This window comes from Ustilaginoidea virens, chromosome 1 (assembly GCF_000687475.1).
Source record: "Ustilaginoidea virens chromosome 1, complete sequence".
NCBI lineage: Eukaryota > Fungi > Ascomycota > Sordariomycetes > Hypocreales > Clavicipitaceae > Ustilaginoidea > Ustilaginoidea virens.
Window position 1 is genome coordinate 3,755,448 of NC_057316.1, and position 17,218 is coordinate 3,772,665.

At 53.2% G+C, this 17,218-nt stretch overlaps 5 protein-coding genes across 5 annotated transcripts; 2 read left to right on the top strand and 3 right to left on the bottom strand.

Moving 5' to 3' along the window:
• Window positions 1-450: 450 nt before the first annotated feature.
• Window positions 451-2,614, bottom strand: UV8b_00808 (uncharacterized protein; the record flags this gene model as incomplete). Its single annotated transcript, XM_043138306.1, has 5 exons — window positions 451-845; window positions 923-1,305; window positions 1,472-1,678; window positions 1,751-1,997; window positions 2,173-2,614. 5 exons carry the CDS (start codon window positions 2,612-2,614, stop codon window positions 451-453), a joined length of 1,674 nt encoding a protein of 557 aa, XP_042994240.1.
• A 1,790-nt stretch (window positions 2,615-4,404) lies between these two features.
• UV8b_00809 (uncharacterized protein) lies at window positions 4,405-6,162 on the top strand (the record flags this gene model as incomplete). Its single annotated transcript, XM_043138307.1, has 4 exons — window positions 4,405-4,938; window positions 5,058-5,344; window positions 5,427-5,923; window positions 6,026-6,162. 4 exons carry the CDS (start codon window positions 4,405-4,407, stop codon window positions 6,160-6,162), a joined length of 1,455 nt encoding a protein of 484 aa, XP_042994241.1.
• Window positions 6,163-6,585: 423 nt separating this feature from the next.
• On the bottom strand, window positions 6,586-9,017 carry UV8b_00810 (uncharacterized protein; the record flags this gene model as incomplete). The annotated part of the gene is made up of 3 exons (XM_043138308.1): window positions 6,586-6,759; window positions 6,856-8,471; window positions 8,996-9,017. 3 exons carry the CDS (start codon window positions 9,015-9,017, stop codon window positions 6,586-6,588), a joined length of 1,812 nt encoding a protein of 603 aa, XP_042994242.1.
• Window positions 9,018-12,979: 3,962 nt separating this feature from the next.
• Window positions 12,980-14,863, top strand: UV8b_00811 (uncharacterized protein; the record flags this gene model as incomplete). Its single annotated transcript, XM_043138309.1, has 2 exons — window positions 12,980-13,100; window positions 13,236-14,863. 2 exons carry the CDS (start codon window positions 12,980-12,982, stop codon window positions 14,861-14,863), a joined length of 1,749 nt encoding a protein of 582 aa, XP_042994243.1.
• A 1,206-nt stretch (window positions 14,864-16,069) lies between these two features.
• Window positions 16,070-17,155, bottom strand: UV8b_00812 (uncharacterized protein; the record flags this gene model as incomplete). The annotated part of the gene is made up of 1 exon (XM_043138310.1): window positions 16,070-17,155. The coding sequence occupies one exon, from the start codon at window positions 17,153-17,155 to the stop codon at window positions 16,070-16,072; it is 1,086 nt and encodes a 361-aa protein (XP_042994244.1).
• Window positions 17,156-17,218: the final 63 nt, after the last annotated feature.

Below are 17,218 nucleotides of genomic sequence, written 5' to 3' on the forward strand. Positions count from 1 at the left end.
TGGTGTCGCCGGATTGCAATGGCCATGCCAGCCAGCAGCTATGTATGTACTGTCAACAGTAAATTACGGCAGTCACTGCCTGTCCGTGGTTGATAAGACCCATTGACGCTCTCAATTTTAACTTGCTGACTGCGGCAACGTTTGTCCGATACAAGTCCACGGCACGGCCGACGCCTGCAGCTGCCAGCCTCTTTTGCTCATGGGTTGGCTACGTGCTGCCTGGATGTATACATACTGAGTGAGGGTTAAATCTTTCGTAGAGTGAACATTGGTGCTAGACACTTCCAAGTGGCAGCGTCAAAGGCAATATGGTTTCGGATCCCTGGCCATCATCATTCATTTGCTAGATTCTGCTGTCTGCTGACGCAACAAGCTACGCTCTCTCACCAAAAGTGTTCAGTCTCTACACCGAACAACCCACGCCCTCCGATACTCTAGACCCTGCCCTGCCTAAGCGAGGGGCTTCTCGAGGTCTCCGTCGACGCTTGGGTGACAATCGGGTTGGGCAGCAAAGACCTTTCGGAAGCGACCCTGGAGCAAGTTTGACATGTTCTCCTTCACGCCAGCCCAATTCTCCCTCACGATATCCATGGTGGGGCGGGAGAAGACCTGGTCAATCTCCTCGAGCGTCTTGTTCTTGGTCTCGGGCATGAAGAAAACTTGGTAGACCTCGCCGACAACAGCGATGCCTCCATAAAAGCCCAAGGTAAGACCGGTACGACCCATGGCGTCTTCCATGGCGGTGAAATTGTAGGTGACGATGAAGGAAGCCAAAAACAACAAGGCGTCAGAGGTAGTCATGCCGTAACTTCGAAGATAGGTTGGGTAAACCTCGGAGGGGACGACTAAAAGGCGCAACGGTTAGCCTCGGTTCGCTGAAAGAGCTGAGCGGATCACCCTGTTGCAGGAAAATCTGGCTCACCCCAAGTCAGACAGGCGTAGGAACCAAAGAAGCCCATGTAAATGATGAGACCGGTGAGATAACATCCTTCAGCAGCCATGGTATGCGTGTCGATGTTGATCTGATAGGCAATGCCAATGAGAACCAAACCGAGAAAGAATCCGGGCAGCATCATGATGGCCCAGAACCTTCTGCCGCATGTCTCCATCAGAAGGACGGCGGGAATCGTGCCCAGCAGGAGCGAGCCACCCCCGACCAGTGACATGTAATTTGCCCTTTCGGCATCGTACCCAATTTGACTCATGAGCACAGACATGTAATACATGATGGCATTGACACCAGTCAACTGTCCTAGCAAAATCATAATGTTGGCATAAACCAAGGCTCGGCGAGCACGAGGGACACTGGACAGTCGTTGTCAATACTTGCACAAGTTCCTACCACTTGATTCTCCACCAACCCCCACCCTTTTTATTCTTCTCTCTCCTGTCTCCTGTCTCTTGTCTCCTGTTTTATTTCTTTCCCTGCTTCTTTTGGCCAGAACAAGGAGGGGAAGGCAGAGATACTCACGTAAAAAAATCCATCCACGGGAATCGACGGTTTTGGGCAACCTGTGTAACTGCTGCAGCCTCTTGACGAGCAGCAACCGCCATGACAAAGAACTCCTCTTTGGACTCGGCCGAGTGAAGTCCTCGGATACGCTTCCACACTTTGAAGGCGTCTAGAGCTCTACCTTTGTGCATGAGATAACGAGGACTCTCGGGAAGGAAGAGCATGCTATTTGAGAACTGCGGTTTAGCCAAAAGTCGGCATGCCAAGACAAGGCCAGACGGGGACGTAATCTCTTACCCAGCAAACATAATGGTGGAGAACACGAGGGAAGACCCAAGGATATATCTCCAGTTTCCGGGGACTTTGAGAAACATGGCCGCCACCGCATAGCCAAGAACCTCTCCCAAGGCAATCATCAGCTGATATAACGACACCAGATTGCCTCGGACACGGCGCTCTACCGTCTCAGCAACATAGACCGGAACCGTACCACCTTCTAGACCTACTCCAAGGCCGAGAATGACACGACCGGCAACCATGGAGCCTGAGAAAAGGTTGGGAAGCAGACATGTTAGCTTACTATCTTTATTTCATTCGATTTTCCTTTCTTTTCCCTTTCTTTTTCCTTTTTTTTTTTTTTTGGCCCCTTGTTCCATCTCTTTCGATGGAGTATAGGAAGCCGAGAGGCTGATTTACATCAAGGGAATCCAACGACATACCGAAATTGACGGCCCCAGCTTCAAGAGCAGCTCCGAGGGTATACAGAACCAGTGAGAGATAGATTGCGCCTTTTCTTCCAAAGTATTCATTTGCGGGGGACAGAATCAGGGCACCGCCGACAGCGCCGAGCGGCATGCCAGAGTTCACCAAGCTGTTTTGTTGCCGGTCCAGGCCCAAGTCCCTTGGGAGATACAAGTTGGCGCCAGAGATGAGGCTCTGATCCAGACCAGAAAGCAAGCCTCCCATACTGGCAAAGGCTACCAACAGCCACGTGAAGTGTTTGGGATTCGTGAACTCGGCATGGAAGAAGCCGGATTCGAGACCGCCAGCCTCAGCAAGCTCTTGCTCCATTTGGTCAATCAGGCTGTCGATCTGTTGGGCGCCGGCGCGCGCAATCTCGACGGCCTCGGCTTCTGCCTTGCCGTTACCGCCTCCAACCATGGTGTGTGTTTGGTATCAGCAATAGGAAGTGAGGGAGAGGTCGAAGGGCAGCAGAGCTGACGTTTGGCTGTTATGGGTGGGATAAGCTGGGTATGACATGACCGTCTGGCGAGCATCTCATCATGGCCGGGGGGGGAGGGTTCCGTGGCTTGTATTAAACGTGGTGCAAGCCGCAGAGGCAAATGTAGGTTCGTCTTGTCTCACTGGTCACCGAGATGGAAAGGGGGGGCGATGACCCCGTTGGGTTTCCAAGGGTTCGCGTTGTGGAGGAGCCCCCGGAGGGGAGGAGGGGGGTGGGCGGAAGGACGAAGGCTGTCCAGTTGGGGAACCCGGCATTGGCAGTTTGGTTGCATCGAATGGGCAGAGTTGGGACAGAGTTGGGCAAGCGCGGTTGTTTGCTGACACGCTGTGATGCGTTGGACAGGTGCAGGGCCGGCAGAATGGAAAAGAGGATGAATTTTCCCAGGGGTGGCTGGTCGTTGGTCGGCTTGGAGGCTGGGGACCTGTGATTCCGAATCTCCCTCCACTGTTGGCCAACCAATTCATGGAAGGATTCTGTCGAGACTCCTCGAGACGGACGCGGACGGGACGGGGCCTGGGCGTGCATTTTAAGCAGGACGCTGCCAATTGCGGGCCGAGCCTCTGCTGAGCTGCAGGCTGCAGACTGCAGACTGCTGCCAGGCCAGGCCAGTCAAGTCAAATCTTGGACTCGGAGACAGATCTCCGCACATGGCGGCATGGCATCATGCACGAGAGTGACGAGACGACCAGAGGCGGCACCCGGATTGCCCGATCGCCAAGCGTCAAAGCGGGCATCGAGCAGGAAGTTGAGGAGGAGTACGGAGTAGTAAGTGGGGAACATGAAGAAGGAAGGGCCTGGGCGCTGGGCCCTGGGATAGGATAGGCCGGCTTCAATTGGCTCCTAGTTGAGGGGCGGCATTGACAACTTGCCACCACATCGGGCCACCACATCGAGCCACCGCCCAGGTCACCCCAGCTGTGGTGAACCGTGACAGGCCGCATGCCCTGGGTACCGTTGACCTGTTTTGGCGACGCAGGCAGACCGGGTGCATGATGACATGACGGTGGCCCGATCCGCCATGTAAGCCGCAGCCGACGGCTTCAGCCAGATAAGCATGCGGATTCTCCATGGCGCATCGTATCGATGCAATGAAATGGATTTTCTCGAAGCCCCGGGATGGATTACCCGCGGATGGATTACCCGCGGATGGAATACCCGCGGATGGGCTACCCATTCCCCCGTGGATAATCGCTCATTGAACTTTAGTGCCAGCAGTAGCCGCAGTGAGCCAGTGTGGCGGTCCAGTCGCGCTTGCGCTTGGTCGCTGCTGCAATCCCCCCCGGCCGCAACTGCCGGGAAAACGGTTCGGGGAAACTTCAAACCAACAGGCCGTGGAATTCTCCGGCGGCCATGAGGATTCGAAACGTTGAAACCTGACCATACACGTCAATCTGCAACTGGTTGGTCCCCTTGGGGCGTCTCGAATATCCTTGGACCAGGGCAGCTAGTATAAATGCTCTTCGTTTGGCCAGACTAAGCTCACATCTTCCCCTTCCCTCCTTCGGTCAACAGTCAAAGGGTGCCCGTCAAAAGTGCCACACTTGCATTGTTTTCGGTTCGTTCCTTCCCGGCTTATCCAACTAAGTGATTTGCTTTCACACGAGAACCGCCAAAAAAAAAACAAAGAAAAAAAAGAAAAGAAATAACAGAAATAACAGAAATAAAAACCCAAATCTAAAAAAAAAAAAAAAAAAAAAAAAAAAGAGACATGTCACGACCCTCCGTTCTACCCAGCGACTTTGAATGGGGGTTCGCCACAGCCTCGTACCAGATCGAAGGTGCCGTGCGAGAGGACGGCCGAGGGAAATCCATCTGGGACACCTTCTGCCACCTGGAACCAACCCGCACAAAGGGAGCCAATGGAGACGTGGCGTGCGATCACTATCACCGCTACCAAGAGGACTTTGATCTTCTCTCCAGATACGGCGCAAGGGCCTACAGATTCTCCATATCGTGGTCGCGCATCATCCCGCTCGGGGGCAGGGGCGACCCTGTAAACGAAGCCGGCATCGCCTTTTACAACAGGCTCATCGACTCGCTCATCGGGAGAGGAATCGCGCCCTGGGTGACCCTGTACCACTGGGACCTGCCCCAAGGGCTTGACGATCGCTACGGCGGATGGCTGGACGTTGAAGAATCCCAGCTGGACTTTGAGCGATACGCCAGACTCTGCTACCAACGCTTTGGCGACAGGGTGAAGAACTGGATCACCCTGAACGAACCCTGGATCCAGTCCGTTTTTGTGAGTTGGCGACGCAGGCTGGAAAACCGTACCGTCAAGGCGGGGGGCGGAAAAGTCTAAAAGAGTAAGAGGAAAGGAAAAACCCATGAACATGGAGCGTCTGACCACTGATTTGTTAGGGATATTCCACCGGGGGTAACGCCCCTGGACGAAGCAGCACTAACAAGCAGTCCGTGGCCGGAAACAGCGCTACCGAGCCTTGGATAGCGGGCAAGTCGCAGATCATGAGCCACGCCAGAGCCGTCGTCGCCTACAACAGAGACTTCAAAGCCAGCCAGGGCGGGCAGATTGGCGTCTCCCTCAACGGCGACTTCTACGAGCCCTGGGACAGCTCAGACGACCGGGACAGGGATGCCGCCGAACGACGCATGGAGTTCCAAATCGGCTGGTTTGCCAACCCCATCTTGTGAGCCCTCCACGTCTCCCTCCCCCGCTTGTCCCGCCGCCCAGACTCATCTCCTGAAACTAACCCCTTGCTCGTTGCGCAGCCTCAAAACCGACTACCCCAGCTGCATGCGCGAGCAGCTGGGAGAGCGCCTGCCTGCCTTTACAGAAAGCGAAATGGGCTTGCTGAAGGAGGCGGACACGGACTTTTACGGCATGAACTACTACACCTCCCAGTTTGCCCGTCATCGCTCCGGTCCCGCCGTCGACACCGACTACCTGGGCAACGTGGATGAGCTCCAGCAGAACAAGCAGGGAGCCCAGGTCGGCGAGGAAAGCGGCCTCCACTGGCTGAGATCTTGTCCCGACTTGTTCGCCAAGCACTTGACGCGAGCCTTCCGCTTGTACGGCAAACCCATCTACGTCACGGAAAATGGGTGCCCTTGCCCCGGCGAAGACCAGATGTCGTGCGATGAAGCCGTTGCTGACCTGTATCGCATTCGCTACTTCAGCTCTCACCTGGACTCGATATGCAAGTCGATCGGACAGGATGGTACGCTCGTAAAGGGCTACTTTGCTTGGGCACTCTTGGATAACTTGGGTAAGTTGGTTGGTTGGGGGGGGACGCCCTTGGGACATGCTGCACCTTTTTTTTTCCTGGCTGCTGACGTTGGTCTTTCCCCGTCGTGTTTCAATTTTACAGAATGGTCTTATGGCTATGGGCCACGATTCGGCGTCACCTTTACCGATTACGAGACGCTGGAGCGAACACCAAAGCAATCCGCCTTTTTGCTGAGCAAGATGCTTCGTGAACGTCAAGGTATTGCCGTTGCTGCGTAAGCTGGAGCAGCATGGATGGATACAGCGTCTGCTTTGGAATGGCAATCTTCACTGCGCCTGCTTTTAACACTCCGCCCTGTCTTTTTTCTTCTTCTTGGTGCTATGGTCAGCATGAAAGCCTTTGTAAGTTGAACAAAGAAAATACGCAGAGTCGAATTTATACAAAAGCTGCAAGGCAAGGAAAGGTAGTCACCGTCTGTCTGTATAGCGCAAGGGGAACCAAAACGCCAGGCAATCGAGTTGTAAGAATCAATTCAAGTCAAAAAGTGCGACCCGCCAGATATCCTCATGTCCCTGTGACCCGTCTATTTCCATCGTCTGTAAACCGCCAATATCGCACCAAACGCCGCGTCTTTTGATTTTGCAGATTACGTCGCTCACCATTGGTCTCCCCCCCCCCCTTTCCTCCACCCTCTTTTTTTCTTACATTGCCCACCTTGACGTATTCTTGAGAGCATCGGATGCTTTAGAATCAAGCCGGGTCAGAACATCAAGCAAAACACTAAAGTCGCCTCTTGCTCTTGCTGCAAGTGGCGAGGCTTGGTTGCGATGAATGATGGACAGCAAGGTAGCACCGATGAGCCGAATCTTCTCCACCTGCAGACGAGGCATCACGAGCATGTATGTTAGCATAAAAACCCGGGGTGGCGGTGACAAGGGGGGCCGAGATTTGGCGGGCGGATGGCATCTTACATATGGTTCACCATTCACTTGCAGTGACCAGAAGGGAGCCTCATGCATCACTCTCAACATGTCTCTTACGATCTCGGTCTTGCGCAAATCGGCCTGTTCGGCACCAGGAGCGAAGAAAGCTATGTCTTCGAATTTCTGGATTATAACCATGTGGAGGCAATGGAACGAGACTTGGAGGTTTGCACACTGAATGACAAATTGATTGGCTTCTGTGGTAGAGGCTCTACCATCGGTCGTGGCTGGAAAAGTGTGCGCTTGCAGGAAGGGTGGCAAATCATCCATCGAGGTAATGAAGTGAACAAAAAGAGAGTCCAAGCGTTGCCTCTCGGGCTCGGTCAAGACTTGGTTCGGCGGATCAGCTGGGTTGAGCTCGCCCGACTTTTGATCCTGGAAGACTCTGACTTGGATCAAAAGATCCGACGCTGCCTGCCACATTTTCAAATTCGCGTTGAAGCCAGCAATGAAACGCCTTGCGTGGCTATCGCCTGGAGAGCTCATGGTGTTTGCATTTCCAACCGAGACGGAGGGGTCCTCGATACCAGTGGGGTAGGCAGTGGTGATTCCTGTGTCGAAGCAATACTTGTGCATGGTGATGGGACGGTTGTTGAGGATAGCGGCTGACTTGTCGCCCATGTAGACGATCCAAAAGGCTCGGCGGCGCAGTTCGGCCTCGATGGGAGGCAGTCCCTCAAGAGAGGCCTCGTCGTGAAGCCTCATGACCTGTGTCAGCCTTGTTGCCTCACCAAAGATGTGCCATGAGTACTTGGGCTTCCCAGCTGCGTGGACGCAGTTTGAGTGAAAGTAACGAATAGTGATCGAGTTTGCGTTTGGACTCTCCAGGTCGGCCTCCAGATAGCTGCTGAGGCAATCTCTTGACGCTTGCAGGAACAAATCAGCCACGGCTTCACCTTGAGGAAACAGGTTTTTGGGCAGGAGAAACGCCGCCTCGGCACACACAGCAGTGATGAGAGTAAATGTTGCGTCGTTCCAACAAGCCAAGGCTTCGGTTGCGGAAGCCGATGTCGCACCTGATGACGTAGCTGCCCAAGGCGATGGAGGAGGGCGAGGGCTAGGGCGAGGACTCGGGGCGGGCAAAGAAGTATCAGCGACCCTGTCCATGCCACTGCGAGGCGTGCTGGATGACTGCGAGGCGAATAGCGAGAAGGCATGGCGGAGACTGGGTTCGTGTACCAGAGGAGTGAGGGGATACAGATACTGAAAGAAGAGGCCGAAACATTGCTCGACTACTTGTTCAACGACCTTGTTCTGCAGGGCGAAAGCCCTGGATAAATCACGCCATCGCCCGATGGCCGTAAACGTTTGACCGCCTGGCGGCGGACTCGGGACAGTGAAGCCGCGAACCGAGGCAAATTGCGCAGGAGTGTCCCATGAGGAAGGAGAAGAGTTGGAGGGGCTTGCAAAGGTGGCAGCGGTGCTGCTATTGGCAGTGGTGGTGGTGGTGGTGACGGTGGTGATGCTGTTGCTGCTGCTGCTGCTGCTGGCAGCAAAGGGAAGATGGATTGGGTGTAGGATGCTACGGCGGCCAGGGAACGTCGAAACGGATTCTGGCGGAACGGGGGCGTCTGGCTTCTTTCTCGACTTGGGGCCTCGCTTGGCTAGGGGCAGGTCGAACGTGCATCGAAACGTGCCGTCTCGGCAGTGAGAACAAGTTCCCCTGCTGGCGTTGTAGTCGCACTAATAAGTTTGGGGGAGGAGAGGGAGGAGGGGGAGGGGGAAGTGGGGGTAGATACGTTTTGGGTTAGCAAGATGGACAAAAAGGCCAGATGGGGAAATAGCGGAGGGGAAAAGAAAAGGCCGAAACGCAGGCCGGAAAAAAATCGAACCAGACTGAACTGAACGTTCAGTTCAATACGACAAGGACCTGTGAAAGAAATAGGTACCCATATCAATTAGATGAAGAAGGATTCTATCGAATATAGAATGCAGATCAGAATAAAGTAAAACAAACAAAACAAAGACAAAATAAAATAAAATAAAATAAAATAAAAACAAAGTAAAGTAAAAAAGCGCCGAAAAGAGTGATATAAAAAAAAAAAGAAAAATCTACATCCACGTTGGAATAAAAAAAAAAAGAAGGGGTCTTGTCACGCCAGTCTGAAACGCGAGTTGGAAAACCCACCTTGGCTTTTCTTCGTCGACATCGATCACAGGCTCGACTGATGGCCTGGCGCCGTGGCTCGTCGCTTGCTGGGGGCGATGGCGGGCGTCGTGGAGGCGAGCCCGGGAAGGAGCTGCTGCTCATTTTGACATGCTGACAATGCCCAATGCCCAACAGTAACTCCCAGCTGAGCAGACAGCCAAAAAAAAAAAAAAAAAAAAAGGACAAAAGCTGAGGAGGAAAACGTGGGAGGAAAAAAATCAATACGCGGCCTCAATGGGTTTCGGGGTTTTATGACGGCGAGATGGCTGAATAGGTTCGACGATCATGACACGGCCGCCCCATATTTCCATCGCCGCTAATTTCAATGTTCTCAGCGAGCGGAGTTTTGGCTGGAGTTGAGCCTTGTTCCGAAGACCAAGTTGGCGACGGCGGCGGCAGTTGAGTTGGAATTGAGGAGCCGTTTCCCAGGATAGCCCAGGCTGTCTCCACAGAGCGGCTGCAGCACAAGCCTAGGTACGGAGTAGTCACTCGAGTCACAGGCCCTAGGGCCTAGGCGCTGCAAACCATCATTGATTTGATGGATGTGTGCAACAAATCTGTGCGACCAATCCAATCTGTCTGCACTGCAAGTCTGCAACCAATCTGATGAATACATGTAGAGGACCAAGAGGGCCCACTTGTTATGACTATCTTATGTGTTTTCGCGCTTTCGGGAGGAAGACGTCACGTCACGTCACATCTCCTGCCACTTTTGAGGTCTGGTCAACTTGCATCCAGTTTCTCGCTTGCACCTGCCTTAGTAGCCTTCAATGTTATCTCTTCTCTCACCTCACCAGACGCCAAGCTGACATCAATTGGCAAAATCCCCCCAAAATATCGATTTGCCATCAGTTTTTCACTAAGCCATGTGCTTCAAATCCTTCTCACTTTGCATCAATGAAATCTCTTTCTTGTTCTGAGTCAACGGCATGACAAGCAACGGGAACACAACACTGCTGGACTGGGGCTGCTGGAGCAGCCGCTTCGTGACTTCGGATCAGATCATCTCTGCAAAATCCCCAAAGGAGCTACGAACGAGAGAGCACCATTGGTCTTGATGACCTTGAAGGCGGGCTCTCTATCCACTTCTTGAACGCCTCTGGTGATTGGTCCCAGGACAAAGACAGGGTGAAACTGATGCCAGTAAAGTGCAATATGTAGGTAGGTAGGTGACGAGGGGTCACATGGGCCATACTGATAAATCCGTCAGCCAGCAAGAGTATCCGACGACAAGGAGGTCAAGCGGCCAGCTGCGGCCAGCCATGGCCGACCGCGGCAATTAACAGAGTTGGTTGTGTGTCGACCAGCAGTCATCGATGTCATGAGTGGCAGCCGTATGACACAGGCTGTACTGAGGATGGAGCACACAACGCCAGGTTGCTTGAGATTGCGTGAGACCGCTGCAGGATTATCACTGCGTAACCTCGCCAAGTTCAACACCTATGAACCCCATATCTCTAAATTAAATCACAGGTGACCGTGGGTAACCTCGGAATAATCACGATCACCCGCAGGCACCCATGGATACCCATTCTTACTTGACCCCCTACCATGCCGTAACTCGGAAGACTGACAAAGGCAAAATCGCGCCTTAATTTTATTTTTTTGGTTCGGCTGACACCACCCCTACTAGAACACTATACTGTTTAAGCAGGTAGGTTGCTAGGTATCCAAATAGAGTTTCATCATCAGGGGCTTAAACTAACCCTTAGGGCGAAAATATGAGAAGTTGTGTGTTTTGGCACATGCCGAAATTCAGTTTTCCTATTTCGGATACTACAACCCATGAGAATCGTTTTGCCTCTTTAGAAAAATCTTCACAATGACAGCCATCGCAAACCGAGTACGGGGAAAACGACTACTCAGTCTCAACACTCCAACGAAGATAGCCTTGCGTATCTTGAAGACTCTGGAGTGGGACTCGATGTCTCAGGCGCTCCGCGGGCCAACTATGGGCAGTAAGTTAGTATCACATTTGTTTCGTTTGCTACTTCCTGGAACCCCAATCGAGAAGGTTGTTACCTGTCTTTCTCACCATGATGATGGAGACAGAGACAGTCTTTATATCGACCACGGCAGCTTGCTGCTTGACGTCCCCTTTAGTGCTTTAAGTTTGCAAGCACGGGAATACGTCGAAAGGTGCTACGGCAAAGTTATCGACGAGTCTCGCTTCAGCTGGGTCTATCAAATATTTTAACCGATTTTTCATCTGCAGCCCGAGCGAGTATCCGCAAGGGATTGTCTGCTAGCCAAATAGGATGACGACTCTTTCGAACAAGCTGTAGCCAAGTTTCGACTAGACCATGGCCTCCAACCTTACCAGATGGAAACTTTGCGAATCCCGAGCCAGCAACTGGGATTCTGCCAGGGCGTCAACTGCAAAATGGTTGCCTATCAACTGTCCCTAAACGACCACGTCACGCGCCATTGCAGCCACGAGCATGGTGTCCTGTATCATTACCAGCTCCGACCTCGTCCAAGTCCATGACTTGCTCCGGTGTGGTGGTGCATGCGGCAATAGTGTTCACGAACAAGCGACGCGAGGACTTTTCCTCTTTGCCTATTCTGTCCAAGTCCATTGGCCAAGGCCGAGCTGCCGCACCACGTTCACGAGATACATATCCATAAGCGCGTGCGATCACCCTCGATGAAGAGACTGCAGTGCGTGGAAGGCACAAAACATCATTACAAAAGCAGCATTGGCCGAACTTGAGTCATGCCGAGTCACGCGAGCATTGCAGGGAAACAGAAACGCAGATCGAGGCCTAGCATGCCAAGATTCATTCTTTTTTTTTTCCCTTCCTTTTCCCCCTCTCCAAAGAAACAAAAGGTCGCTCGACTTGGCGAAAAACGGCAAGCCCTCCAAGGCAAACATGTTTCGTCCCAAAGGGGCTTAGAGGCCCACTTCCCTCCTTTCGACTAGCCAGACTAAACCGTAACCGGGTTGTCATTGGCGAATGGGCTCTCCGATTCGACCCCGTGGGTCAAGCCTTACTAACGTGAGGCCCCGCCCCCACCTGAGCCTGAGAGGGGCGCAGGAGGAAGACGGGAATATGAAAAGAAGCCGCTTCTCCGTGACGTAGTATGTCTTGACGAGCCATGGAAGCCAGGATTGATGTTTTCTCATGTATAAACATCATTGGGAAAGATTTAGGCACTAAATGGAAAGAGTTGCTTGCGCAGGCAGGGTCCCGGACGGGCAGGGGATGTCGCGTGATTTGCATGCAACGGCTTGGCCTAGACGCGGCTTGCCAATCCAATCGATTAATCGATGGGACCAATCGATGGGACCGCGTCTCTGATTCATGGCCAAAGTAAGCCTTTCCAATTGCGGATCCTATACGACGCCTGTTTCCTCCTAGTCTACTCTTATTACTCCTTCTGCCGCTTTTCTGGGTGTTTTCTTCAAGCCACCTTGTGTCGAGCAGCGCAACATTGTCTTGGTACAGCTTACTCACTCCTGGCCCCAATGCTTGCTGACAGGGATATATCAACAGGAAAAAAAAAGGGCGAAAAAAAAGGCGAAAGAAAAGGTCTCAGTCGCCTGGGCAGAGATTTAGTTTGGCATCGAGCCTTGATTTGCCCGTTGCCGCTTGATAATCCCTCGTACTATTTCCAGCAAACTCGCCCGCGCGCCAAGGGTACTTCTTGCCAGAGAGATAAAGAACAAAAAAAAGTAAAAAAAAAAAAAAAAAAAAGAAAGAAAGAAAAAGAAAGTGGCGGTCGGGGGAGGGGTGAGCAAAAGGAAGCGGAAAACCTCGCGGCCCTCGGCGCGTGGATTTGTCGGCACCCGCCGTTGCATTTCACGAGGCCTTTTGTTTTCTTCTTGCTTTTTTTTGTTTTTTTTTGTTTTTTTTTTTTTTTTTTTTTTTTTTTTATGCATAAAGTCTAGACCATCTCATTCGGTCGCCTCACCGTTGGCCTTGATCGCTTCACATGGTGCGACGCAGCTGGCAAGCAACAATGAAGACGACAACGACTCTGGCCGGGTTGGTCGCCGCATCCTTGGCCGCCGCCGATGACTATCTGTACAGCACTCGCTTCTCAAAGCGTGGCTTGCTTGACAATGGAAACTACAATCTCTGTACGTACTTGTGCGTCTTGTTCGCTTTTCACTCAGCTCTCCACCACTGCTCCCGTCAAAACGAAAAAGGAAGTCCGGCATACTAGCATGCAGCACCCGCCCAACCATTCCTCTTTGCTGACTGACTCTGCGCAGCCTTCTTTCACGTCAACGATGTACACGCTCATTTGGACCAGTTTACCAAAGCTGGCGGCGACTGCAAGGATCCCACAAAGGGCTGCGTTGGAGGTTATGCTCGCATCAAGACCAAAGTCAATGAGCTTCGCCAGAAGCACCCGGACCACCTGTGGCTCAATGCCGGCGACGAGTTCCAGGGCACCCTGTTCTACACCTTTTATGGCGGGGAGAAGATCGCCCAAACCATCAACGACCTCAAGTTTGATGCCATGACCCTGGGGAACCACGAGTGGGACGGCGGTGACGAGAAGCTCGGCAAATTCCTCAAGAACCTCACCTTCCCCGTCGTCTCGTGCAACGTCAAGAGCACCAACAAGGATCTGAACGAGACCATCAAGAACTACCACATCTTCGAAAAGCATGGTGTTGCCGTCATTGGCGCCACCACGGAGACTACGCCCAACATCGCCAACGTCGGCAAAGGCACCACCTTTCTGGATCCTATCCCCGAGATCCAGAACGCAATCTACGAGATCCGCAACAAGACAAAGGTCAAGCGCATCGTCGCCTTGACCCACCTAGGCTACGAGGTGGACCAGAAGCTCGCCCAGGAGACCGAGGGGCTATCCCTCATCATCGGCGGCCACAGTCACTCCCTGCTAGGCGACATGGACAAGGCCGAGGGCAAATATCCCACCATTGTCAAGGACAAGAGCGGCCACGAAGTATTCGTCGTCACCGCTTACCGCTGGGGGGAGTATATCGGATCCATCGAGCTGACCTTTGACGAGGACGGCAAGGCCCTGTCGTACCACGGCGCCCCGATCCACATGGACAACAGCACGGCTTTGGAACCCGAGCTCCAGAAGAACATCACGGCTTGGCGCGGACCCTTTGAAAAGTATGCCGCCGAGGTCATTGGTGTTTCCCAGAACGTCCTGGACCAAACCGCTTGCCAGAAAGGCGACTGTCTCCTGGGTCAAGTCATTGCCGACGCCATGCTGGAGTATCGCCAGAACCAGACCAGCAGCGGCAACGACGCCAAGCCAGACTTTGCCTTGATCAACGCGGGCGGCGTACGCGCCACCATTGACAAGGGCAACATCACTCGCGGCCAGGTCCTGACGTCCTTCCCCTTTGGCAACGCCATCACCCAGCTCAAGTACTCCGGGTCCGATCTGCGCAAAACCCTGGAAGGCTGCGTCTCCCACATCAACCAGTTCAGCCACAAGGAAACAAGCTCGTGGTTCCAGGTGTCCAGAAACGTAGTGGTCGAGTATAACCCCGCAAGGGACGCCGGGTCCAGACTGGTCAACGTGACGGTTGCGGGCAAGGCCCTCGACGACAGGGCCGACTACAACGTGGTGACGGTGGACTTTTTAGCTGGCGGCGGAGACAACCTGCTGAAACCCAGCAAGGATTTCGTAGCCCTCGAGTCGCTGGACCAGGTGCTCGTTTCCTACGTCAGTTCACACTCGCCGTTGACGAATGCGCTCGAAAGACGCGTCTTTTCCTCCAACAGCACGGGAAACAGCACCGGGAATAGCGCTAGCGACAAGTCAGCTGCCGCCCCGCTGCGAGCACCTGCTTTGGCGTTGGTCGGTTCCTTAGGTATCTCGGCTGCATGTGCCTTGTTATTCCTGTAAGAGGGGGAAGAGGGGGACGCTGCTTCTGGGGGAAACATGATATAAAGATTAGCGAGCACGTCGAATATTACAATAAGATTTTTTAGTCTGTTTTCACCCTCTTTGACGAAACATGGAGTTTGTGACCTATGTGAAGAACAACACGGTTCAGCAGAGGGGAAATAACACATCAACACATCTATCTATCTATTCAGCGCAGGGATTGCTTACTATAGTATTCCCTAACAAGGATGCGATCGAGACTGCCTATATATCCGGTCTCTTTCCCTATTCGATATGTAGCTGAATGCAGGGCTTATAGGATCCTAATCGTTACCTTTTGTAGTTTAGACGTGCTAGCCTTCTGCAGTGTAATGGCTTAAAGTTGATACCTACCACCTACCTAGGTACCTATCTCCTATGTGTATGTGGTAGGCTTTACTATATGTAGGCTTTAAAGGGTCAATATACTATGGAATACTTATGAGCTCCCATGTGCTTGCTGACTGCGAAAGTAGGTGCACACTCCAACACAGGAGGGAGATTGACTTACCTACCTACTACACAAGATTGGAGCCAGCAAGCCGGTTCTGCAAAGCTGCTGACGAAACCTGAAGATAGGTTGCAAAATAAAGCGCAGGAAATGGCAAAGAGCGGACGGAAAGCGAGGGAAAAAGAAGAAAACGTGACGGAACATGCAGTGAGTGGGTGGGTGGGTATGGGGGCATAAAAAAACATCTCCAGGGCGTGAATCGAACACGCGACATTCGGATTGAGCTGCGAGTCCGTTACAGTCCGACGCCATAAACCAACTAGACCACCCGGAGGAGCGCTTCAGGCTTATCGGGCGCACGCGCTATTCAAGCTAAAACGTCTGAATCAATACATTCCCAGTGCCCGGACCTCGACGGTTCCATAATCAAGCGTCGGCAGGAGCAAAGGAGCAAAGTTTGAAAAGCACAGCATTTTTCAGCAGTCCCTGGCAGTCCCCGGCAGTCCCTGGCCGTCTTGCTTTTCCCGTGTTGTCTTAGGTTGTTTAGGCCTGGGCGTCTCCATCTCTCATGGTGGCTGGCATCTTGGAAACTTTGCTCCATGCTGAATTGGCTTCAAAATGAGCTCCTCGAGCAGTCTACAAGCAGTCTGCTTCCTCATTGAACCTACAGAGTCTGCTGCCGAAGCGGAACGAGACTGGAAATGGGAAAAGGAAGAAGTGACGGGTCAATGCGCTCAAGGCTCCTCTTTCGTGACAAGCAGCTGTACTTCCTCGCCAAACCGGCCGCCTTTGAACGCCCTCCTCAACGCACAGGTTCCCGCGCTTTTCCCGCCAGCTTTGCATTCTCGGCACTCTCTCCCATGAGTCACGAAGAGAACATGCAGTGGATACTTCTCCTCGTCCGGCACGACTGCCTCCAGATGAGCCTGGGTTTCCTCACGACCGGCCGAAGCTGGCCGCCAGCCCAGATGGCCTGCGATGCGATGCACATGAGTATCCACAGCAAAACTCGGCCGTTGCAGGCAAAAGAGGAGGACGCAGCTTGCCGTCTTGGGTCCAACGCCCTGGAAGGCTATCAGTTCCTTCATGGCCTCCTCGTCAGAGACGCCAAACAAGTGGTCCAGCGAATACACGCCGTACTTTTCTCTCGTCTGCTGCAGTATGTTGATGATGACTTTGCTTTTTATGGCAGCCAGGCCGCCGGACTGGATGGACTTTTCGAGTCGCGCCTGGCCGCCGCTGGCAATTTCTTCCCACCTGTCACTGCCTCCGTACTCTTGGTCCATGCTCAGCTTTGCACGCGTGCTGTTCTTGTTGCTCGTGTTCTGCGACAATATGGTACGGACAAGAGCGTCTAGGACGGAAGGCGAGTCTCCGCAGCCGGCGGCATTGATGGGCGCAACAACGGCCTGTGGACGATTGCGGTCGCCATGCAGCTGGGCAAGAATCTTGTGGGCCACTCTGCATTCCTCGGCTGTGGGACGGACATGGTTTGGAAAGGGGGCTTGCTTGGAGAATGCCGACAGCGTCTTCAGCTTTCGCTCCTTGAGGCCAAGTGATTTGCTGGTGGTTACCTCGTCGACTGTGATGGCGGTGGTGGCCTTTCGGGGACGAGTGCTAGTCTGCCGCTTGGCTGGGGAGACTGGTTCTGTCTTGATCTTTTTGGAAACCCGCTTCTCCAACGGCGGCGTCTGCGACGGGGCGCGCTTCAAAGACTCGGGCGCCTGGCTTTTGACGGCAAGCTTCATGTTTGCTGCTCGCTGTGAGCGTCGAACACTCGGCCGTAGTGGCGGCGGCGGCGCAACAGATGAGCCGGTCATGGAATTCGAGGGTGCAAGGAGTCGGGACAACAGACGCTCAGTGCAGTGACTGGTCCTTTTACG